Source organism: Otolemur garnettii, unplaced genomic scaffold, assembly GCF_000181295.1.
Source record: "Otolemur garnettii isolate 467f Iridium unplaced genomic scaffold, OtoGar3 scaffold00031, whole genome shotgun sequence".
Lineage (NCBI taxonomy): Eukaryota > Metazoa > Chordata > Mammalia > Primates > Galagidae > Otolemur > Otolemur garnettii.
The window spans coordinates 9,340,770-9,366,230 of NW_003852426.1; the positions used below are offsets into that span (position 1 = coordinate 9,340,770).

The 25,461-nt window shown below is 37.7% G+C and overlaps 1 protein-coding gene across 1 annotated transcript in view; it reads right to left on the bottom strand.

Moving 5' to 3' along the window:
• Positions 1-206: 206 nt before the first annotated feature.
• Positions 207-25,461, bottom strand: part of LOC111725088 (BTB/POZ domain-containing protein 9) — a 63,370-nt gene continuing 38,115 nt past the window's right edge. Inside the window, exons 2-6 of the mRNA XM_023512963.1 lie at positions 14,354-14,565; positions 9,157-9,520; positions 7,225-7,489; positions 3,248-3,467; positions 207-841 (exon numbers count right to left, since the gene is read on the bottom strand). Of these exons, the coding sequence (XP_023368731.1) occupies positions 676-841; positions 3,248-3,467; positions 7,225-7,489; positions 9,157-9,520; positions 14,354-14,538 (1,200 nt within the window). The 5' untranslated portion in view covers positions 14,539-14,565 and the 3' untranslated portion in view covers positions 207-675. The remainder of the gene's footprint in view (positions 842-3,247; positions 3,468-7,224; positions 7,490-9,156; positions 9,521-14,353; positions 14,566-25,461) is intronic.

The window sequence follows — 25,461 nt, forward strand, 5'->3', positions numbered from 1 at the left end:
TCAGGGGTTTTAACCACTGTTCTCAACTCCCAAATTTATCAATTTATATGTTTTATTGAATTTCATTAAAAAGTTTAAATGATGGCTTATACCTAAAGGGAGACCATGAAGTATTGGAATAGCTTTTTGATACTTCTTTAAAAAAATCTTACCTGAGGTTACAATACATAACAATAATAGCAGAAGAGCTCTGGTTGAGGGAGAGTGTGAGGCTGGAGCCTCCTTCACCCCAAACTCAACTCCACATGAAACATCTATTCTGTCAAACCTCATTTGATAAGCACTGTCCTAGAGAAAAACATGCACACTGGAATCCAAAAATCCTCCCCTGGCCCTGAGCATTGCCAGGAAAACCTCCAGGCACATCTTTTGTGGATTTCATGGGAAGAACATACCTTCTAACAATAATTCTGCTTTCAATGTATAGCATGGAGTTTTAAAAGCATTTCTACTTCTCAAGTGTCCTTTCTTATTCATTCACATTTCTATTACAAATATACGGTATAAAACATTTTGGATAAATAGTTCCACAAGAAGCTCTAAATATTAAGACATGTAATTGTCCATATTTGCCCTAAGTTTTTTACTTTGGATGTGTTTGGTAGTTTGACAACCTGAAAAACTCTTCTTGCATGAGATAAAAGACACAGTCTGCTTCCCAAAATCCAAATCTTCCTATATAGTAATACAAATCAAAATCATCTTAACCACAAGAACTAACCTGCAGACACGGGCTGGAAAATATAATTTTTGCCAAGAACGACACAGATACTGAGAATGATCTATCACTCTGATCCAATCCAGTTCATCCATTGATACTTCAATGAAGTATGAGTAAGACCTGTGAATCAAAAGGAAAAAAAACCCCACCATATTAAAATAACAATCCAAAACTATATTTAAAAAATATATTAAAAGGCATAGAAAAATACTATGAATAACTCACTAATTATATTTTCTGCATCATCAACAATGAAAGCTGTATACATCTCTCTGTTGTAGCATTCACCCACAATGCCCTGAAATTATCTCTCAGCTTGTGTTTTGCCTTACCAAATAATAAACTGCTCAAGAACAAGGACTATACCATAGTAATCTTCATATACCCAGGGTGCTTGGCATATATCAGGCATTCAAAGCACTGGCTCCTTTTTAAACATGGCCAGAACAGCTTTCCCCCATCATATTAGCAGATTAATAAAGCCACAAGAAAGAAAAAGAAAAGAAAATTGGGAAGCAGGAGGCATGCTTTCTCCTTCTCTCCTCTCTAGCAAAGTGCTCAGCCTCCCCTCTCAGGAGGAAAGCCACCTTGGAATGGTTCTCTACAGAACCCCCACAGAATCCCACAGTCTCTCTCTGTCCCATACATGTAAGCAGTCTGAAAAAAAAAAAAAATGACATGAGTGAAGAGATAATGCATGCTTCTTTGGGGTACAATTTAAAACTTGTCACCTAATAATCTAGCAATAATGAAAACAGCCTATCTTCTACCTCTAGTCAGCTACCCTAGACCATTTCATGCTGGTCCCATACTCAACAAATCTATATTCCCCTGTCATGAACCAAATTTAAATTTGAGATGCAGTTATTACTTGTACTATAATATCAACAGGAACAATCTTGGGAGATTTAGGTGACCATAAATGTCAGCCTGGAACCCTCAGTGAGACCAGAAAAGGTCAGCTTATTTTGTGTCAGCCCCTCATTTTCTGCTGTCCCCTCACTCCCATTCATTTTATCACTCAGTCTCAAACTGGTTATAACCTTTTATTGAACCTCTCTAGGTTATCAGTAACGTAGGATATAATTTTACAACATGTCAGAATCTTTTTGGCTTAAGATTCTGAATTTTTCACCTTTGCTTAGAATGATAACAATTTCTATGAAAAAAGAACAGTTACACGGTAAAGTTAAGTCCCCTGCGAATGTGATGTACACACTAAAACAAAGTAGACTATAAATATTTAACATCCTAGAAATGATAACTACTTTCAGTTCAAACAGATTAACCTTTTATTATTTTATACTAATTTCATTATCAATTAAATGAATGAAATAGATACAGCTTTTAGAACAGTTCATTTCTTGGTCACACATACTGCTCTGATACTCCTGCCATCACGGATGGCCCTGGAAACCACAGTGGGTGAAAGCATCACAGTCGCTAGAAGGAAGACAGCACCCTAAAGCCACTCAGAAACTGAGTGGGTTCCCAGGCTAAAACGCAGCAAATCTTTTCACAATTTTCTTTTTGTTTTGTTTTGAGGATGATGGTTATCAACATACAAGATGACAATTACTCTCTTCACTCATAGGATAAAATGCTTTTAAAAAGTTATAATATCTGGGCACAGAGGTTAATTCCTATAATCTCAATGGCTTGGGAGGCCAAGGCAGGAGGGCCATTTGAAGCCAAGAGTTCAAGACCATCCTGAGCAACACAGTAAAAACCCATTTCTTTAAAAACAAAACAAAAAAGCTGGTCATGGTGGCCCACACCTGTAATCTCAGATATTTGGAGGCTAAAGCTGGAGGATCCCTTGAGCCCAGCAGTTCAAGGTTACAATGAGCTATGACTATGCCACTGTACTCCAGACTATGCAACAGAGGAGACTCACCTCAAGAAAAGAAAAAAAAAGTTATAATATCCAAAAGTAAAGTAAATAAGTAATGTTAATCCACATGGTGGAATACCAGATGGCTATTAAAAATAACATTTTAGAGGAATATTTTTTAAAAGGTAGAATGTTCACAATACATAAATTATAAAATGAAGTTAGCTTTTGTACATCTGGGCAGCACCTGTGGCTCAAAGGAGTAGGGCGCTGGCCCCACATGCCGGAGGTGGTGGGTTCAAACCCAGCCCTGGCCAAAAACTGCAAAAAAAAAAAAGAAAGGAAGCTTTTGTACATCTAATCTTTATTTTATGTAAGTATGTTTGTATAGGTTTCTGTTTTGTGTATGTCTATAGATAATAAGCAAAAATCAAATTGCTAATCAGATATATAAAAAAATTAATAATGGGTAGTGAGGTATCAGCGATTTTTAATTTCTTCTATGTGCTTTTCTATATTTTCTACATTTTCTACAATAAACACATATTTGTTACTTTTTCTGTATTAGCAGGGAAAAAATATATTTATTTTAAAGAAATACGTCCTTTAACTCTTTACCCAGAATCAACATTCAAGAGAAATAGCAGCATGATCATAAACAATTAAACCACCAAAATCTGCAAGTGACTCACCGGCTATCCCGGTCCCAGAGGAGTAACCGTATGTGATTGATAATGGATGGCTGACCTAGCTTGATTTCAATGCCTGAACGGCAGTCATCATCAATTGGGTGCCTGGAAAATCCATGATCCAAATCATAATTTTGAGTATCACCATCTAATAAGGCAGACTTCAGCTCTCCTTTTACAACCTGGGCTCCATACTTCATAGTTGCAATATTTTCTTCTGGTACTATAAGTAAAAGTAGAAAAAGCACGGTGAATGGTTACTTGCCAAATTATTCTACATTTCTGAGAAAAAAATAAATTCTAGTTCTAGTTGATTCCAGTATTTGCATTTAATTAAAAAATGGCATAGTCCAGTTTATGAGGACAAATGATACAGAATCTCTGAGGATTAAGACACCACTGAGAGTTTACACTTAATGTCACTATCATAGTCACAAAAGTACCTAGGACTAATGTTATTTTTTAAAAAGTTAACACTAAAAAAGGACAAAAAAATTAGCTCTGAGTTCATTCTATGAATTACTTTAATCTAATATTTACTGAACAAAAATAGCATGATGACCTGTTACCTGCCATGTGGACTGAGGACAATGTACAAAAACAAAGGAAGCAGGTCAGATGTCTGATAAACAACAGAAAAAGAAAGGTTCCAATATAGCACAGCTGTTAGTTATACACAGACTACTGAACAAATACATCTAAAAAACAAGATCTATTTTTATTTCACTTGAGAATTTTTTAAAATGAAAATTCGGTCTATCGTCAAAATCAGTATTATGGTTATTATTAAACCCCCTTCCCAACTGTGCCTAGGAAGGCCTCTATGTAAACTCTGCTTCACCAATCTGAAACCTGTCCTCCAGGTACTAACTCTCTAAAACACGCTCACCATGAAGAGACAAGAGGCTGAATAATGTTAAGGGTTTGCATACTCAGAGTTTAAACCAGGGGTCCTCAAACTTTTTAAACAGGGGGCCAGTTCACTGTCCCTCAGATCTTTGGAGGGCCGGACTGCGGGACCCCAGGATGAGTCAGCTGCTAAACAGGACAGGCAGTGGTGGCAAAAACACCTGGCAGGCTGGATAAAAGTCCTAGGCAGGCTGCATGTGGCCTGGGGCTGTAGTTTTTGACACCTGGTAAACAGTGGCTCCACGTTTCACCAGGTGTATCACTTTGGAGAAGTTACCCTCTCTAAACTTCAGTTCCTCAATAGGGCCTTATCTATCCCCCAGATGTTTCTGTTTGTTTGTTTAAGGATTAAATGAGATGACGTCTGTAAAGCACACAGTAAGTTCTAAAAATACATAGCCATTACTATTACAAAACATACATTAAAAAGTACACAATGCTAAAAGAACCATAAAAGTTTACAAACTATAAATTCTGGATTCTCACAGAAAACATACACTCTGGCTGTGTGAGCCATTGTCAGGCTCTTAAGGAAAAAGATGGTAAGTAATTTATCATTACAGTAAAGAGAGTGGCTTCAGAAGAGGACAATAAATGCTGCCGAAAAACAGAAGCTGGGGGGAGGTGCCTGTGGCTCAAGGGTTAGAACGCCAGCCCCATATGCCGGAGGTGGTGGGTTCAAACACTGCCCCGGCCAAAAACTGCAACAACAACAAAAAAAAAAACAGAAGCTGGGGTGGGTTTAGTCGGTTTAGTTAACTAGCAAAAGACTGGGGGCAACTCACCAAAAACAAAACAATCCCAGTCACACTCAACTTCTTACCGCCAGAAGTTTAAACGCTATAGACTTACAATTTTCTAAGTTCTATTAGCCTGCGATAATCACCTATATTCTTCCTCTTTATTTAACAAATCTCATATAATGCATACTATGTGCTAGAGTCTAGACTAGGGGTGTCTAACATGCACCCCAGGGCTGCATGTTCATTTTTTTAGGACTTTTTTTGCTTATCTGTGGTGTCAGATAACATGAAAAGTATACATGGGCCTTTCTTTTTTTTTTTTTTTGCTAATCAGCTTTGCTTAGTGTTTATTTAATGTGTGGCCTAAGACAACTCTTTTTTCTTCCAATATGTGGCAGAGAGGAAAAAAAAGGTTGGCTGCACCTGGTCTAGACACATTCTAAGCATTTTGCATATATTAATGCCTCTGATTTATTACTTATAATAATCCTTTTAGTACAGTGCTACTTTTATGTCCACTCTACTCACTGAGCCACAGGCACCACCCAGCTCTGAAATTTTAGATCCTTTTCTTTTAACAGTGAGGAATTTGATTAAAGAAAATAATGATATGAATGTTTAGACAACATTTATTTAGAAAATAATCTGTTTTTTAAGGATCTGATAGGAAAGTGCTATGCTTCCTCAATATTTATATAACTGATTTTACTATAAAAGGTAGGAAAAGCAGATTGCTATTTAACCATTACTCAAGTTTAGAAGTTAGATAAAAGAATCCCAAACATAATGTAATCTCTTCCTTGAGCTCTTGGCTCAGTGGTCTCCCTGAATAGTTTTTCCCTATTCCAAATCCTCAAGCATACCATAATGGATCAATCTTTCAAAACCATCACTGTAGGCATGCCACGCTTGCTCTCTTAAGCTGGCTCCTCACTACATATAAAGGAGTTCCATATAATCACATATAATCCAGTTCCAAAGATTTCTATAATTTGGCCTGAGATGACCTTCACAAACTCTCTTTGTTATTAATTAATGTAAGCCTTCTACTCTAGTCAAGCTTTTCTATTCAGTGTCCTTCAAATGCTCTAACCTCTCTCTATTAACCTCACCAATCTCCCATGTCGAATTCACCCAAACCTGATGCTAACCCTGATGCCATCCAAATCAAATGTAGAGGATCAACTCAAGTTTCACAACCTCCACGAAACCTCTCATCATTCCAAGTCATTATCTATTCTGAAGTTCAATAACATGTACCATTTGATACTGTTGTATTTAACTTTTCAAGGAAGTTATGATTTATTTCAATCATAAATCAATGATCATAAAGCAATGAAATTAAAAGGATCAAAAGTGGAGACTATCTTTTACATTTATACAGCACAGTTTAGTGGCTAATTATACATCCTCTAGAGCCAAAATTCATAGATTTGCCTCTCAGTTCTGTCTTTCTGGGGAAATTTACCTAACCTCTCTGTGCTTCCATTTCCTCACTTGTACAATGGAGTCAATAACAGAACCTACTACAAAGGGCTGTTGTGAGAATTAAATAGTCATGTAGGAGGACCTGTTCTTGATATACAGTAAGCTCTTTAAAATTGGTATTATTTTAATTAATAAGAAAACTCACATTACATGATAAGTGTTGGAAATTTCACATTAAGTGTTAGCTATACTATGTATGTATAATACATAAGTGGTAGCAATTATTATTGTTATTTAGAATCTCCATGCTCATGGTAACTGTAAGAATAAAAACAGCACATTGTCAGTACTTATTTGATGGAGAAAAGGAGGAAAGAGCTTAGTGTGAGCAGAAGCTTTTCAGGAAAGTGTTTCCTTCTGACATTCTGAGGAGCAGCTGAAGAAATCTGTCCATTCGAATAGCAAAAACTATGTATTTTGAGCTCTACAAAGGGCTATGCGATCTCAGACAGAATTAACAGGAAAATGACAAGAGAAAGACATTCCACAGGAAGCAGAGCTGTATGTTTATAGATCTATACCTGGGTCACTATAAAAGTTTCAAGACAGACTGTGTTATGCATAGTCCATTATTTCACTTTTAAAAAATACAGTCAACAGCGTCCTTCTGATTCATCCATGCAAATTTCAACTTGCTCAGCTTATCAGTGTTGCTGGGAGGGCTTCATTTGTTTCCATGTGCATAGATTTTATGTTTCTTGATTTTTAAACTTTTGTAATGACTCAAGAATGCATCATATGTACCTGCACTATAGTTTTGTAGCTAGAGATTTGTAGTTGAGAATGGCATAAGATGTAAACAAAATTTCTCAGTTGTGTTTAGGATAAATAGATACTTACTGAGCATGCCTCTATAATTGAGGTCCATATCCCGGCTCTCTGATCGTACTTTAATAGCATCCAGAATGGCATCAGGAGACAGGAGTCCAGAAGGCCTCACAACATTCAGAAGTTCAGTGAGGCTCATCAGAGGTAAACGCACAGCCTGCATGATTTCAGCATGATTCTCCTTTGAATTGTGTTTACACCAGTTTAACAAAGCTAGGAAAATATCTTTTTCAGGAGCTGCAAATGAATCTCTTAATACAATGTTTAAAAGTGCTGTCTGAAAAAGAAAAAAATTGGAAGAAATTCCAATTACTATCCAGCTCAACCACGTGCATAATCAATCAGAAAACCTTACAGAGCTGCAAGTATAACTGGTATTCAGCCAATTAGCTCTTTTTGACCCTCTTTTTTCTTTATATGCTTTGTGCCACATATCCTCCTGCTTAGAATGGCTGCATGAATACAAGAAAGGATGGCAACATCTTTCTTTCCTGGTCAAACATCTTGTACTACTACATCAAGTATTTAGTCTAATTTCCAAACACATTTGCACCCATCTTTTTTTAAAACAGCAAGAAGAAAAATGGCAAAGTAAGGAGCCGTCAATACATACACATTCTTCAGGAAGAGTATAAATTTTAAAGTTAGATATATCTGGCATTTAAAATTCAAAACTACTGCACTACCATATTTTCAGATCTCCAAACTGACCCCCAGCAACAACCCTCAAAAATCCTTGCCCTTTGCGCAGCACCTATAGCACAGTGGTTACGGCACCAGCCACATACAGCAAGGCTGGTGGGTTCAAACCCAGCCCAAGCCTCCTAAACAACAATGACACGTGCAACAAAAAAATGGCCAGGCATTGTGGTGGGCGCCTGTAGTCCCAGTTACTTGGGAGGCTAAGGCAAGAGAATCACTTAAGCCCAAGAGTTGGAGGTTGCAGTGAGCTGTGACACCATAGCATTCTACCTAGGGCAACATAGTGAAACTCTGTCTCAAAAAAAAAAAGAAAAGAAAAGAAAAGAAAAAATCCTTACCCTTAAAAATTAAGTAGGATAATAAAAATCATAATCTACACTCAAATCAAGATACCAGCTTCTCAATAGGTTTTTGCATTAGATATCCATGTTCTATGAGAAATATAACAAGAAAATAGAGACAACCACCATTCACAGTTCAGAGAAAAATTTGAACAAAACAGTTTTATTCTAGCTATAATAGTAAATTTGGAGTCAACAAAAAAAAGCAGTGACTTAAAGACATCCAATGATGCATCAGATCTCCTTTATGAACTTTCCCTCTTGCTGTAAGAAATTAGTTGCACTGTCAGAGAAAAACAAAACCAAACCCTTTGTGCAATACCACAAAGGATCCTATTTATCATTCATTGAAAACAAATTACCTAGCAGCATAGTTTCTTTTGAATTTAAAGCTCACCAGAAGAACATTAAAAGAAAATAGAACCAGGCCAGGAGAGGTGGCTCACACCTGTCATCCCAGCACTCTGGGAGGCTGAGGCAGGTGGATTGCCTGAGCTCACAGGTTCGAGACCAGCCTGAGCCAGAGGGAGACCTGGTCTCTAAAAATAGCTGGGCGTTGTGGCAGGTGCCTGTATTCCCAGCTACTCGGGTGGCTGAGACAAGGGAATCAGGTGAGCCCAAGAGTTTGAGATTGCTGTGAGCCATGATGCCACAGAACTCTCCAGAGGGCAACAAAGTGAGACTCTGTCTCAAAAAAAAGAAAAAGACAGAACCAATCAGTCTCTGCCTTACATGATTTAGAGTTCCAGCACCCGGATGTAAGTGACTAAACCAGATAACCTCCTCAATATCAATGATTTTTATTTATTTACTTTTACCTTAATCCACTGCTATATTTCTACTAAGAGGTATAAATAAAAAAAATGCATGTCTATAAATTACTTGTGGACAAATGACACACCTTGGAAAGGGAGAGGAAACCTTCACTTGATAGCACCTCCTGAGCATTCCTGTCCATAAACATGCAGCACATACAAGTTAACTTGGGAAGCGAGTAGAGACTGGCAACATCAAAAGTCATACAGACATTCTGAATGTTAAGTATGGTACAGAGATACTCAGAGGTAGAATCCTCCAGCTCTGGAAATCCATATTTATGAGCTAAGCTCAAAAAGTCCAGCAGCACCTCCTCCTTCTCATCTGTCAGCGTTGCCCGCCCAGTGTAGATGTATTTGAGTAGCATTGTGAATGCTTCCGCCGTGGTGTCTTGGAGAGGGATTTCTGCTTCAGGTTGAGACTCTCGCATTCCACCATACAGTAGTGCTCTGTACATCAGAGAAGAAACATTAGGAAAACCTCAAATAGGCTTTGTGCAAACATAAGAAGTAACAGTTATCAACATTATATAAACATAAATGTCTCTAATGGCCCAAAGATCCAGGTGAAGAAATGCGAAGTAATCATTTTTTGTTATGTTTTATTTTTTGAGACCGTCTTGCTCTGTTGCCCAACATAGAGTGCAGTGAGTGACATAAACACAGCTCACTGAAATCTCCAACACCTGGGCTCAAGTGATTCTCCTGCCTCAGCCCCCTGAATAGCTGGGAACACAAGCACAGGTACCATGCCTGACTAACTTTTTTATTTTTTGTAGAGGCTGGGGGGATCTCACTACGTTGCTTAGAGTCTCAAACTCCTGGCCTCAAGTGATCCTCTCTCTCACCTTGACCTCCTAAAGTGCTAGGATTACAGGTGTAAGCCACTGCACCAAAATAATTATTTTAAATAATTTGCCAAAGAAAGCAAGAGGAATGCTTTTAAAACTATTGTGAATTAATCCTATAAACTAATGAGATATTCTGAGAGCTCAAGATACACAATAGACATTAAATAGAAAGATAATGGATGGGGGTGGCGCCTGTGGCTCAAAGGAGTAAGGTGCCAGCCCCATATACTAGAGGTGGTGGGTTCAAACCCGGCCTTGGCCAAAAACTGCAAAGAAAAAAAAAAGGATAATGTATACAGTGATGTGTGCCTATAATTCCAGCTACTTGGGAGGTTTGCTTGAGCCCAGGATTTTGAGTCAAACCAGGGAAACACAGCGAGACCCTATCTCTATAAAAAGTTAATAAAAGAAAAGAAAAAGGGGGGGGAAATGCCAAATAGAAAGATGAAGTGATCTTTCAAGAGCTACAGTGAAATCAGTATAAGATGTCAAAGGTCAATAAGGCATTTAAAAAATAAAACTCTATAGGAAAAGATAAAGTCAGATAAAACTCAACACCAATTTGATGCCATTCTCCCGTCGGACTCGCAGAAATTAAAAAGCTTGTTAATATCAAAAGCTACAAAAGCAATGGGGGAAACAAGTTCTTTCATGTGCAGCTTTCAGTGTATACATAAATAAGCACTTCTTTTTGAAAAATAATCAAGTAATCTCTATTCAAATCTAAAGTGTGCATACCCTTCAATTCAGTATTTTTTAGGAATCAATTTTAGAGAAATAATACAGTAAATATAAATGTATGATATACATTAAAACACTGGGAAAAAAATCTTTTTTTTTCTTGAGACAGAGTCTCATTTTGCCACCCTTGGTAGAATGCCGTGGCATCATAGCTCACAGCAACCTCCAACTCTCGGACTCGAGATTCTCTTGCCTCAGCCTCCCGAGTAGCTGGGACTATAGGCACCTGTCGCAATGCTGGGCTATTTTTAGAGATGGGGTCTTGCTCTTGCTCAGGCTGGTCTTAAACCTGTGAGCTCAGGGCAATCCATCTGCCTTGGCTTCCCAGAGTGTTAGGATTACAGCTGTGAACCACTGCTCCCGGCCTGGAAATAAATCTTAATGGACATAATAGGAACATGATTGAAAAACTGTAATATATAACACATTCTAGACAGCCATTAGAAAGATCAAGTGGGTAGGGGGTCAAAATGCACTATCTTGGGAAAATGTTTAGTATACAATAGGCAAGTAAGTCAAATTGCAGATCCACACATATGTACTGCATGGAAAAAAGTGTATAACAACAAACTTATATGTGAATGCAAGTATGCATATATACATATGTGTTTAAATAAAGAAAAATCAGAGAAAATAAATATTAGACTGTTAATAGTAGTTGTCTCTATGGAATAGTATCAGATGACTGAGAGGGAAGGACTTTCATTTATCACCTTATAAATTAAAAATGAAACTACTGATGGGATTATAGATGATTTAATTCTTTTTGTCTTTTGGATTAAAAAAACATACATTATTGCTTATCTGTTCATCTAAAAAATGAAAACTAGACAATCTAATCATGTAATGAATTTGAATTTTTAACTCTATTAGTCTAGGAGGAATAATATGCACCTCTAACCTGTGAGGAAAGAAAGGACAGCAATAAGAGGACAAGGAAGGGATGCAGAAAAGGGAAAGAAGGGTAGAGACCAAGAAATGGGAGTAAGAAAGACGTTCTCTCTGTCCCTCAGATTTTCAGAGAAGGATGAACATTTCAGGGGTGACCTCCATATCTACCTAGAACTTCTCCCACCCCTATCAGAACCTGGCATTCTTGCTTGCCTGAGGAAAATAGTTGAAACAATCCAGCAAAAGATTCATGAATATTCTCAGCATGCCTCATCACTGAGTTATAGTCTGCCTAAAACACCCATGAAGATTTTCAATAGTCCAGAGAGCATCCAACCATACCTTAAAATTATCAAATTAAAGAACTCCTTGCTGGGGAGACCTCAACAAGACTTACTCCTACTCCAATGTGACCCATGGTCTTTAATTGACTTCTCAGTGCTTTAAAAGTGGTTTTGATGAGGCTCCCTTAGAATACGAAATATGAACCCCCAACTTCAACAAGAAGAAAAGCACAGAAGTTCAATGTTTATTGTGAAAAATACCCTCCAGCACAGTTAGCTTGTCCTTACTAGGGAATCAATAGGCTCTTATGACAGCACTTAGACCTCTCCTGCTGACAGTTAACTTTCCTTTCCACCTGAATAGTGTTGGCAATGAGAATCTGTCTAAGATAGCATTTGTAATGACTCTGAACTTACCCTTGTGAGACATCAAATGTTATAAACATTCAATAGCCACAATGATATCAAGAACAAGGTCAATTAAGTGAAAGGAGTATATTCCATTCACTCAAGGTGATCTTCAAATTTTTTTGTGTTTTTTTTTTGAGACAGAGTCTCACTTTGTTGCCCTCAGTAGAGTATTGTGGCAACATAGCTCACAGCAATCTCAAACTCCTGGGCTCAAGCAATTCTCTAGCCTCAGCCTACCCAGTAGCTGGACTACAGGCACCCGCCACAACACCCAGCTATTTTTTTTAAAGACAAGGTCATGCTTTGGTTCAGGCTGGTCTTGAACTTGTGAGCTCAGGCAATCTACCTGTCTTAGCCTCCCTAGTGCTAGGATTATAGCATGAGCCCCCACGCCCAGCTGATCTTCAAATTTCTAAAAGTATCTGAGTTTCTTTTAAGAGTATACCGATACCCACATACAGTTGTTTCAAATTATTTTTGAAAGAGGGAAAGGTATATATTCTTAACAAGTATTAAACATAAGGCTGAAAAGTTCTGACTTAATGAAAAAGAGACTCTTAAAAAACACTTTAGTAGCAATGATTGGACCAAAAATTAAAAAAGGAAAAGAAATACAAAATGAAAAGTATGCAGAGGACAGAGGCTGGTAACAAATAATGATTAGACCAAAGCCAGATGTCTTTGGTAGAGCTGACTACTAGTAAGAATGGGAGAACTTTGGCTAGAACTCTAAACAGAACTCTTTTCTAAGTTCTTGGTTTCATCTACAGTGGTATTTTACATGTAAAAGATGGGAAGTTCTAAAACTGTTCCTAAGAAACTATAGGAGTTCTAGGGCAATGCCTATAGCTCAATGCGTAGGGTGCCGGGCACATATACCCAGGTTGGCAGGTTCAAACCTGGGCCAGCTAAACAGCAATGACAGCTGCAACAAAAAAAATTGCCAGGCGTTGTAGCAGGTGCCTGTAGTCCCAGCTACTTAGGAGGCCGAGGCAAGAAAATCACTTAAGCCCAAGAGTTTGAGGCTGCTGTGAGCTGTGAGCTGTGATGCCATGCACTCTACCAAGGGGCAACAAAGTCAGACTTTGTCTCAAAAAAAAAAAAAGAGAGAGAGAGAAAGAAAAGAGAAGAAACTATAGGAATTCTAGCTAAATAGTAAATATTTCCAAGAGATACACTTTACTACAACATGTGTAACTCTAGGTATGGCTGCTTGGTTGTTCTGATTAATTGTGACTATAAAAAATTAGACAGCAGTTTTCACAGGAAAGTAACAGAAATTTTCTCTAATGTATCGGCATCTCCATTTTACATACTGAGTTTCCCAGGCATATCTATAACTCTATAAACCATCATTATCTTTGAAAACATAAAAAGGTCCACTATCAAAGATAAATTATCAGTCTACTAAATATTCAGTGATGAGTCCCTTTTAACTAAAACTGAGTAAAATGTAGAGTAATTAGAGATCAGTTTAAAATTTATAACCCTGGAAATTGAGGCTCCAAGTAACAAAAAATAACTATATATAAGTGGGTTTTTTACATTAATTAAATATATAAATATTTAGTTTAGTCTTAGTTTTAATATAACTATGAAACTCAGTCTCAATCAATACTTAAGTTTCTTTTAATTCGGGATTGTCAGACTAAGTATGTTAGAGAAATGTGTTACAATACTGAAAAGTTCTAGACCTCAGTAGTCTTAAATCAAGAGGTATACATGTCCATTAACAAGTCCAGAGGTCAGTCTACCTATACAACATGAAGTCTATCTGCCAATAAATCAGTTTAAATCCCATTAATCATCCACTGTCAGAAAGTGAGGGTAACACAGACTCAGCCTGAGAAATATTCTAGAGACTTTAAAAAATGGGTACTATCTGGCCTAAGAAGCCTTCTAACCCCTTAATTTTAAGATGGCTCCTAAAGGAAAAGATAATTCTCAAAAAATAACGAAGTCTACAAAGACAAAATCCTTATAGATATTGAATTGAGAGACTTGTAGAATTTGTTGTTATGCTCGGTTACGTATTTATCAGAGAGCAGAAAATATCAGTGTTTTTTAAAAAGTGGCTTGAATCTTCAGAAAATGTATACACTTACCGAAAATAGTGGCACCTGGCTGCTAAAATGACCCTGTGGGCAGGAAAACGTTTCTTTTCCACCACAAATGTGACATCACCATATTCTTCCCCAATCAACAAGGCACCAATATGTTCAGACAAAATGTGCACATGATCAATTTCCCCCACTGCAGCAAAGGGGCGAAGAGGGTGGCTGTTACTCATCTTGTGGAACAGATGATAGTCGCTGATCTATTAGATAAAGAACAGATCAGAGTTAGAGGAAGGGAGTACACTTAGAAAATCACATCACATAAACAAACTAAAAAACAAAGACCATATGATTCTCTCAATAGATGCAGAAAAAGATTTTGACAATATCCAACATCCTTTCATGATCAGAACACTTAAGAAAATAGGTATAGAGGGACTTTTCTTAAACTAATAGAGGCCATCTACAGCAAACCGACAGCCAAAATCATATCGAATGGAGTAAACTGAAAACATTTCCACTCAGATCAGGAATCAGGCAAGGTTGCCCATTGTCTCCACTGTTTTTTAGCATTGTAATGGAAGTCCTAGCCATCATAATCAGGCAAGAGAAGGCGATCAAGTGTATACAAATAGGGTCAGAGGAGATCAAACTTTCACTCTTCCCAGATGATATGATTTTATACCTAGAAAACCCCAGGAATTCAACTACAAAACTCTTAGAAGTGATCAAGGAATACAGTAGTGTCTCAGAATACAAAATCAATACTCACAAATCAGTAGCTTTTATAAATACCAGTAACAGTAAAGCCGAAAAAATAGTCAAAGATTCTATTGCCTTTACCATTGTGCAAAGAAGATGAAATATTTGGGAATTTACCTAACAAAGGATGTGAAAGATCTTTATAGAGAATTATGAAACTCTGAGAAAAGAAATAGCTGCAGATGTTAACAAATGGAAAAACATACCATGCTCATGGCTGGGAAGAATCAACATTGTTAAAATGTCCATATTACCCAAAGAATTTACAAACTTAATGCAATCCCTATCAAAGCACCAACGTCATATTTTAAAGATCTGGAAAAAATAGTACTTTGTTTGATATGGAACCAGAAAAAGCCTCAAATAGCCAAAACATTACTCAGAACATTACTCCTCTCAGGAGGAATCATGATACCAGACTTCAAACTATACTATAAATCTATAGTGATGAAAATAGCATGGTACTGGAACAGAACAGAGAACCAAGAGATGAACCCAGACATTTATCACCATTTGATCTTTGATAAGCCCATCAAAAATATAAATTGGGGGAAAGATTCCCTATTTAACTAATAGTGATGGGAGAACTGGCTGATGACTTGCAGAAGATTGAAACCGACCCTACACCTTTCATATTAACAAAAATTGACTCTCACTGGATAAAAGATTTAAACTTAAGATATGAAACTATAAAGATTCTTGGAGAGAGTGCAGGAGAAACACTTGAAGAAATTGACTTGGAAGAATGCTTTATGAGAAGGATCCCCCAGGCAATTGAAGCAACACCAAAAATACCTTACTGGGATCTGATCAAACTAAAAAGCTTCTGCACAGCCAAGAACACAGTAAGTAAAGCAAGCAGACAGCCCTCAGAATGGGAGAGGATATTTGCAGCTTATGCTTCTGACAAAGGTTTGATAGCCAGAATCCACAGAGAATTTATCCACAGAGAACTCACACTTAATAATAAGAAAAGAACAAGTAATCCCATTTCATTGTGGGCAAGGGACTTTAACAAAAGTGTCTCTGAAGAAGATAGGCGCATGGCCTACAGACACATGAAAAAATGCTCATCATCTTTAACCAGCAGAGAAATGCAAATCAAAACCACTTTGAGATATCATCTAACTTCAGTAAGAGTGGCTCACATAACAAAATCCCAAAACTACAGATGTTGGCTTGGATGTGGAGGCAAGGGAATACTTCTGCACTGCTGGTGGGAGTGCAAGATAATACGTCCATTTTGGAAAGAAGTCTGGAGAATACTCAGGGATCTAAAAGTAGACCTGCTGTTTGATTCTGCAATTCCTCCACTAGGTGTATATCCAAAAGACCAAAAATCACTTTATAACAAAGATATTTGCACCAGATTGTTCATTGCAGCTCAATTCATAATAGCCAAGTCATGGAAGAAGCCCAAGTGCCCATCAACCCATGAATAGATTAATAAATTGTGGTATATGTACACCATGGAATATTATGCAGCCTTAAAAAGATGGAGACTTTACCTCTTTTACATTTACATGGATGAAGCTGGAACATATCCTACTTAGTAAAGTATCTCAAGAATGGAAGAAAAAATATCCAGTGTACTCAGTACTATTATGAAACTGATTTACAATCACTCACACTTTCATATGAAGAATAGTTTACAACTAAGGCCCAGGCTGAAGGAGGGAAGGAGGGGATGGCAGGGGAGAGGAGAGGTCAGATCGAGGGAGGGTGAATGGTGGGATCACACCTATGGTGCATATTGCAAGGGTACATGTCGGATCTATTAAGTATAGGGTATAAACGTCTTAACACAATAACTAAGTAAATAAGATGAGGTATATATTAACCAGTGTGATATAAACATTACTAGTTCTATATGAAATCAGCACATTGACCCCATAAATGCATTAATGTATACATAAAAAAGCCATTAATAAAGCTATCTTTAAAAATGAAAAAAAGAAAATCACATCATAAACAAAGCTAACTAAACATTTAAAGTGCTTTTTAAAAAAAATTAATATGACAGAGAATTAATCATCAACGGAATCTTTATCAACCTTTTTATTCTAATGTAGCCTGCTTCCATTACCTTCACTGCCTTATCACACTAGGAAAGCAAAAATGTCAGGGTCTTTAAACACTTGAAGCCCTTGAAGCTGTCACAATCTGAAAAAAATCGAACCCAAACACAGGTCCCATATTCTTTACAGTATCTTAAGAAAAGAAAAATCAACAACCAGAATAACTCCTCTTTTACAAAGACATATTCAGTACATGGTGGGGTACAGTTATACCCAGTCATTCAGGCATAGATCTTGGCCTAAATTACAAACAGAATAAATTAAATAATTAAATAAAGAGTTTTGATCAGAAACCATCTTAACTATTTTACAAAAAAACTATAATCTTTGGGAGTTACAAAAACAATTTGACATTTATTAATTAAAGTTTATAATAGCATCCTAACCCACCCCACCAATGAAAAAAGAACTGCAACATTTTTCTCAAGACCCTAACTTCCACTCTAAAATTGCAACTCTGATGATCAGGTGGCCAGAACATCATTAATTTAGAGGTACTTCCTTGCTTCTGTATGGAAGGAATATACAAACTTGATTAACAGCTTTATATGTTAGAAAGGGGAGTTGTATTCTTCAAAAGCTAAAAATGTTTATATTTTTAAATCTCTAATGTACCTGTAGGTATTGCTTTGACAAGTGTAAGTAACCCAGCAAGTAGGTCCTAGCACATAGGTGCCCCAGAATAGAAGTGACTGACAGCTCAGAGGCAGCCAGCCTTATGTCCGTTGTACAGACAAGGGTAATCGAGCCAGGTATCCTTTCTCCATTAGACTTCCACACCTTTTAGAACTCTCTACTTGAACCACGATCAAAGGTTGAAGCACTCCTAATCTTTAACTTCCATATCCAGATCAGTCATTAGCAAAAGATGCATATCAAAATGGTCTTTCTCCCCTTCCACTGCTGTGGGAAGACCAAAGCCACCTGTTCCAGTTACCCTGTTTCTGTGTGTCCACCCTCCAGAGGGGGAGCAACAGCCAATGACAGTGATGGAGAACTTGAAGGAAAAGCTAGGCAAGGAAATATCCACTCCAGAGAAGCGAGCAAAATTCTAGTTCCCTAAAGTAAGAGCAGCAGAGGAGTAGCAGCATGCTACCCTTATTACCAAAGCCTTAAAAAGGAGAATCATCTCCAATCACCTGTGTAGGAAAGGCAAATTCAGCCTAAGAGGCTCTACTTAGGAATATAAGGAAGAAATGTGTGTTACAATAGTCTAATGTGTAATACAACAACAAACTAACATAGGAGCTGACAAACTTTCTGTAAAGGGTCAGATATAGTAAATATTTTAAAGATTTTGCAGGCCATATAATCTATGTCAAAACTATTTAACTGGGAGCCTAAAAGCAGTCATAGGCAATAAGTAAATTAATGAACATGGCCATGCCCCAATAAAACCATTTCTAGAAAGGAGCCAGATTTGGCCTGCAGGTCATAGTTTGTCAACCCCAGTCTAACATGTAACCAAAGACTGACATCAAGGACTGACTATACTCTAGACAAAGGACCAGACTGGGGGGTTGGGTATGTTTCTTTCTGGGTTATCCAATCAATGTTCAAATTAACACATCATTTCCTATGTCAGCCCGAAAATTCTGAAAGCTACTAGAACCTAACTTCAAAATCTCATTTCCCATCAACACAAACTCTCACATCACTTATCCAATATTTCAATGATAATAAATAACTCTAAAAAAGAAAAACCGACTGGGCAGCGCCTGTGGCTCAAAGGAGTAGGGCGCTGGCCCCATATGCTGGAGGTGGTGGGTTCAAACCCAGTCCTGACCAAAAAACAAAAAAAAAAAAAAAAAAAAAAAAGAAAAGAAAAACCAACTTTTTCCTGACTAAAAGAATGCAATGCATATACCCCATGAATACATTCTCTGGTATAATATTCTCTTACTATTTTATCCAGGTAATGGCTAAAACTCAAATCATTCACTAAATGACTCTTGATGAACAATGATTTCTGTTTAACCAGTTCAGAAGGGAAATTTATAATTTTTCAATGAGTATACCATAACCATTAATTCTATATATGTTAATATTGTAATAGGTCTTCCCAATCTTCACTTATCAATACATATAATTTCATCTAAATTTACCTGTTAATCATGTTTTTCCAAATGAAGACATAAAGAGAACATTGCTAGGTACAGAACATAGACACTTAGTATAGAATAAACATAATTTTATTGGCATATAGAAATAATTTTAATTAGACCTATGATCCTCAATGAGCTTACCATACATTGGAATCACATGGGGAACTTAAAAAAAGAAGAAAAACAAATGCTTGAGTCTTCACTCTCAGAGACTCTTATTGAACTGGTCTGGAAAGGGCCTGGGCATTGAAGTGATTCTAATGAGAAGCCTAAAAAATAGACACTGGGGCCAGGCACGGTGGCTCACACCTGTAATCCCAGCACTTTGGGAGGCTAAGGCAGGTGGATTGCCTGAGTTTAGGAGTTTCACACCAGCCTGAGCAAGAGCAAGACTCCATCTCTAAAAAAAATAAGCCGGACGTTGTGGTAGGCTCCTGAAATCCCAGCTACTTGGGAGGCAGAGGCAAGAGAATTGCTTGAGCCCAAGAGTTTGAGGTTGCTGTGAGCTGTAACTCCATAGCACTCTACTGAGGGCAACAAAGTGAGATTCTGTCTCCAAAAAAAAAAAAAAAAAAAAAGACACTTATCCAGGTGCACAGTATACAAAGCATCCACTAAAAAACTTTCATTTTTCTATTCTATTTTGAATCTTATTGCAAAGAGACAAATGATACTAACAAAGTGACCAAGCCATATCGCTTGTATACAAAAAAATAAATATTTTCCTCACCAATGGGCTAGTTAGCTATAAAGTGATAGTTTAGGTCTATACACTTGAACACAAAAAGGAGCATGTTTTACTACATGGAAACCACGTATCAATAAAGTTAATGTTTATACTACCAATTTTAAGTTAATAAAATTGGGGGGAAATTTTTTTTAATTTATAGAATAAAACTGTATACTAACCTATTTCTTAAGTTTTAGAAGTTATTCTGGCATTAACCATGTATGTGATCTTTGGACAGATTTTCTAACTTTTATGTGATTGTTTCCATGCCTATAACCATATGATCACAGTAGACAATTGTTTTCTTTTTTTTTTTGAGACAGAGCCTCAAGCTTTCCCCCTGGGTAGAGTGCTGTGGCATCACAGCTCACAGCAACCTCCAACTCCTGGGCTCAAGCGAGTCTACTGCCTCAGCCTCCCAAGTAGCTGGGACCACAGGCGCCCCCCATAATGCCCAGCCATTTTTTGGTTGCAGCCGTCACTGTTGTTTGGCAGGCCTGGGCTGGATTCGAACCCGCCACCTTAGGTGTATGTGGCTGGTGCCCCAGCTGCTTGAGCCATAGGCGCCAAATCCAATTATTTTCTTAAGTTACGTTTTATAGCTAGCTTCTCCCTTTTAAGATTTCTTTGTTTTGGCCTGTCATATAAAATCAAAATACTTCAACTAAAAAACAAGAATATAATATTTAAAATCAAAGTTTATAAAGAGAATTGGAAGTTCTGAAGTTTTTACAAATGCCTTATTACTATGGCAGCCAAAGTCAGTTGCCATGAATTCCTTTTCATAAGGAAAGACGGGAATTTCCTTTCATCCCCATTGAAAAGTGGATTTCATTTCCTCTCCCCAGTGAATATGGGCTGGCCCTGGGATTATTTAGTTTAACCAACAGAGGTCAGGTTCTGGGCTTATACTTTAAGAATACCTGGCAAAGGGGGGCGTGGTGGCTCAGCCTGTAATCCCAATACTCTGGGAGGTTAGGCTGGTAGATTGCCTGATCTTAAGAGTTTGAGACGAGCCTGAGTTAGATCAAGATCCCCTGTCCCTAAAAATAGCCAGGTGTTGGGGCAGGCATCTATAGTCCCAGCTACTTGGGAGGATAAGGCAAGAGGATCACTTGAGCTCAAGAATTTGAATTTGTTGTGAGCTATGATGCCACAGCACTCTACTGAGGACAACAAAGTGAGATTCTGTCTCAAAAAAAGAGGCCAGGCCTGGTGACTCACACCTGTAATCTTAGCACTCTGAGAGGCCAAGGCAGGTAGATTGCCTGAACTCACAGTTTCGAGACCAGCCTGAGCAAGAGCAAGATCCCGTCTCTAAAAATAGCCTGGCACTGTGGCAGGTGCTTATAGTCCCAGGAACCTAGGAGGCTGAGATAAGAGAATGGCTTGAACCCTAGAGTTTGAGGTTGCTGTGAGCTGTAACGCCACAGCACTCTACCAAGGGTGATAAGTAAGACTCTGTCTCCAAAAAAAAAGAATACTTTTGGGAACCCTAAGTTGCCCCCACCTTGATGGAAAGGCCAACACATGAAATGCAGCTGTATAGAGAAAAACCGAAGGCATTCAGTGATACACAAACCAAGGCCTCTGGCCAGGCACAGTAGCTCACACCTGTAATCCTAGCACTCTGGGAGGCCGAGGCAGGTGGATCCCTTGGGCTCAGGAGTTCGAGACCAGCCTGAGCAAAATTGAGACACTGTATCTACTAAAAATAGAAAAAATTGAGGCAAGAGGATTGCTTGAACCCAAATTAGAGGCTGCTATGAGCTATGATGCCATAGCATTCTACCCAGAGCAACAGTTTGAGACTCTATCTAAAAAAAAAAAAAACAACAACAAAGGCCCCTTCCAACTTTCTCACAGCCATTTGAGCCATCACAGTTCAGGGGCTAGACATGTGAAGATGTTCTAACCCCTACAGATGTAACTCAAATCAGCTTGGCCCTGTTCAAACTCCTGACCCACAAAATTATATGAAATATAAAACAGTTACTTGTTTAAACCATTAAGTTCTAGAGAACTTTATTATGTAGCAATAGATAACTAAAGAATTATTATACAGAAGTAGTTTGTTTTCTTTATGAATTTCACAACTGCCAGAAATTTCAAAATTAGTACACAAGAAAGTTTAGAGTCTGCTTTTAGTCACCTATATAAAGGGGGAAAATAACAAAATTAACAAAAAAATTTGAAGGCATATTAACAAAAATAAGAATAACTGGCTTGGCGCCTGTAGCTCAGCAGCTAGGGCACCAGCCACATACACTGGAGCTGGCAGGTTCCAATCCAGCCCGGGCCTGCCAAACAACAATGACACCTACAACCAAAAAATAGCCAGGTGTTGTGGCAGGCGCCTGTAGTCTCAGCTACTTGGGAGGCTGAGGCAAGAGAATCACTTAAGCCAAAGAGTTTGAGGTTGCTGTGAGCTGTGACGCTATAGCACTCTACCAAGGGTGACATAGTGGGACTCTGTCTCAAAATAAATAAATAAACAAATAAGAATAACTGAAATTAGTTTTCTGGGTTAATGAACATATTTATTGAGAATCCACCATGAGCTAAAAGCTAAGAAGCTATCTAGAACAGCGGTTCTCAATCTGTGGGTTGCGACCCCTTTGGGGGTCGAACAGCCCTTCCACAGGGGTTGCCTAAGCCCATCCTGCATATTAGATATTTATATTAGAATTCATAACAGTAGCACAATTACAATTATGACGTAGCAACGAAAATAATTTTATGGTTGGGGGTCACCACAACATGAGGAATTGTACTAAAGGGTCACAGCATTAGGAAGGTTGAGAACCGCTGATCCAGAATGAGACAGATTAGGTCCGTGTTCTCCAGAAGCTTCTAATACTAAAGTCTATTTCCCATGAAATGCTGAAAACTTCATAAAAAATGTCACTTAAATGATAAAGACACAGCCTATAAGAAGAAGCTGAGAAGTATTCACTCAATCAGTTCCAAATTTAATATTACACTGTTTCCTATTCCTTTTTCTAAGAACAGGGATTGTTTGACTAGAAGGGTTGTGGTTGCTGAGCTTGGTGTGGGAAAAGAATGTTAGTCAATGAAAAAAATAAAGTTCAGAAGGCTGTGCAGTCTCTCCGAATATAAAAATTCCATAGGTACTGTGTCAAGGGTCCCCAAGACCACCCCCAGGTTCAATGATTCATTAAAAAGCCTCACATGACTCAGCATACAGTTAAAGTAGTACCCCCTTTTCCATAGGGATAGGGTTGCAGACCCCCAGTGAATGTATGGGACCAGATAGTACCAAACCCTATATTTACTATGGTTTTTCTTTCCAATTTATATTTTTATGCTTTTTTAAAAATAATAACTGAGATGCTGGACAAAGAGATGATTCACGTCCCAAAGAGAACAAAGCAGGATAGTGCAAGATTTTATTATGCTACTCAGAAGAGTGCACAATTTAAAACTTATGAACTACTTATTTCTGGGATTTCCCACTTACTGTTTTCAGACCTTGGCTGATCACAATTAAGTAAAAATGCAAATAAGGAGATACACTGTATACTTATGGTTGTAATTTATTTCAACAAAAGCATACAAAGCAAAAACCTGCAAAGGAAAAAAGCACATGGAACAAAGTACTGGGGATATCAGGCACAGGCTTCCAAGGGTTCTCTACCAACGGACTCACATTGGACATGCTTGATTATCCCAGCAGCAAGTTGTAACAGCATGTGTGAAATGCTGCCAGCCAAGAAGCTTGTCAGAGACCCAAGGCCCAGGCTTTTAATGGGGGCTGTTCATGCAGGTAGCCCCTGCCTGACAGGTTTCCAAATTTTAGACTCCCAGAAGGAAAGCCAGTGTTCAGTATAAACCATACTGCTTGTATAAACATTTTAGGCACAGTGTGCTACTCGTATCACTCAAAAGAGAAAACCCTTCCAAAATTTAAGTTCCTAGATGCCAAACAAGGAACAACATTGCAAGCAAGCTTTTCCAAAGAAAACTCTGGGCATCCAGTATGCAGAAAGGAATTCAATCCTGCTTTGTTAACTCTTTTCTGTATAGCTACAGAAACAACTAGGAAATCTAATAATGTTAGCACAAGTACTGAAAACACAGTCTACCTATCTGATATACTTTGACTCGGATAGAAGAAACAGATAGTAAAAAATAATATACTCTACCTGTCTAAATGTCATCTTCATCCCTGAACTCCCAATATGCCAGATCCAAACACATTTATCAACATGTTTCCTCAAAATGTCAAGGATTAGACAATTTCAATGTTATGTAAACTGTTCTGTACATATGTGAAGAAGTGTTCCACTTCTTATGAAGCCAATATGACATGAAGGTATGACTACACCCATATACTCAAAAGCCAATATAAATGAAAAAAACCCTACAAAAAATATTAGAAAATGGAATTTGGTAGAAGGATTCATAGCAAAGTGGTTCAATTCCAAGAAAGACAGATGAATACTAATAAAAAAAAATTAAACCCTTGGTTTGGCACCTGTAGCACAGTGGTTACGGTGCCGGCTACATACCTAGGCTGGTGGGTTCAAACCCAGCCCGGGCCAGCTGAACAGCAATAACAATTACAATAAAAAAATAGCTGGGCACTGTGGCAGGCACCTGTAGTCCCAGGTACCTGGGAGGCTGAGGCAAGAGAATCACTTAAGCCCAAGAGTTTGAGGTTGCTGTGAGCTGTAACACCACACTATTCTACAAACGGTGAATAGTGAAGACTCTGTCTCAAAAAAAAAATAAAAATCAAGCCCTCAAATTAAAAGATCAAAGAAAATCATATGATTACCTCATAAGTTACAATATCTTTTAAACATTCATTACCAAGCTTTTTTTTAATTTTAATTGAATAGAAGGAATAAATGAATACTCCCTTGACACACACATATACACAGCCTAACTGTAATAGATGTAAGCATCTGGTAACAGCAAAACATGAGAAACATTCAGAAATAAAGTTCAGAATAAAACAAAGATGTCTCCTCTTACCATTATTAATATTTTATAAGAATAAAAGACAATGCAATTAAGAAAACCAAATTAAAGGTAAGTGAATTAGGAACCAAGGAGGCAAATAATCATTTGCAGATGATTGACTGCCCACATGACAAATCCACAAGAACCAACTAAAAAAAATTAGAGAAAATAAGATTCATTAAAGTCACCACATAAAATAATCGTGTGAAAATATCTAGTGTTCTTCCATGCCAAAAACAACTAGCTAGAAAATATGAGACAAAGATTTGCGATTTTTAACTGCAGAATACACGTAATACCCAAGAATAACCTCACAGGACATGTAAAGTTAATTATAAAACTCTATTGAAGGATTTAAGAAAAATAAACAAAAAGGAATATATTATTTAGGAAAAGAAAGATACAATTTGTAATAAGAACATTATTTTCGGCTCGGCGCCTATAGCTCAACCGGCTAAGGCGCCAGCCACGTACACCTAAGGTGGCGGGTTC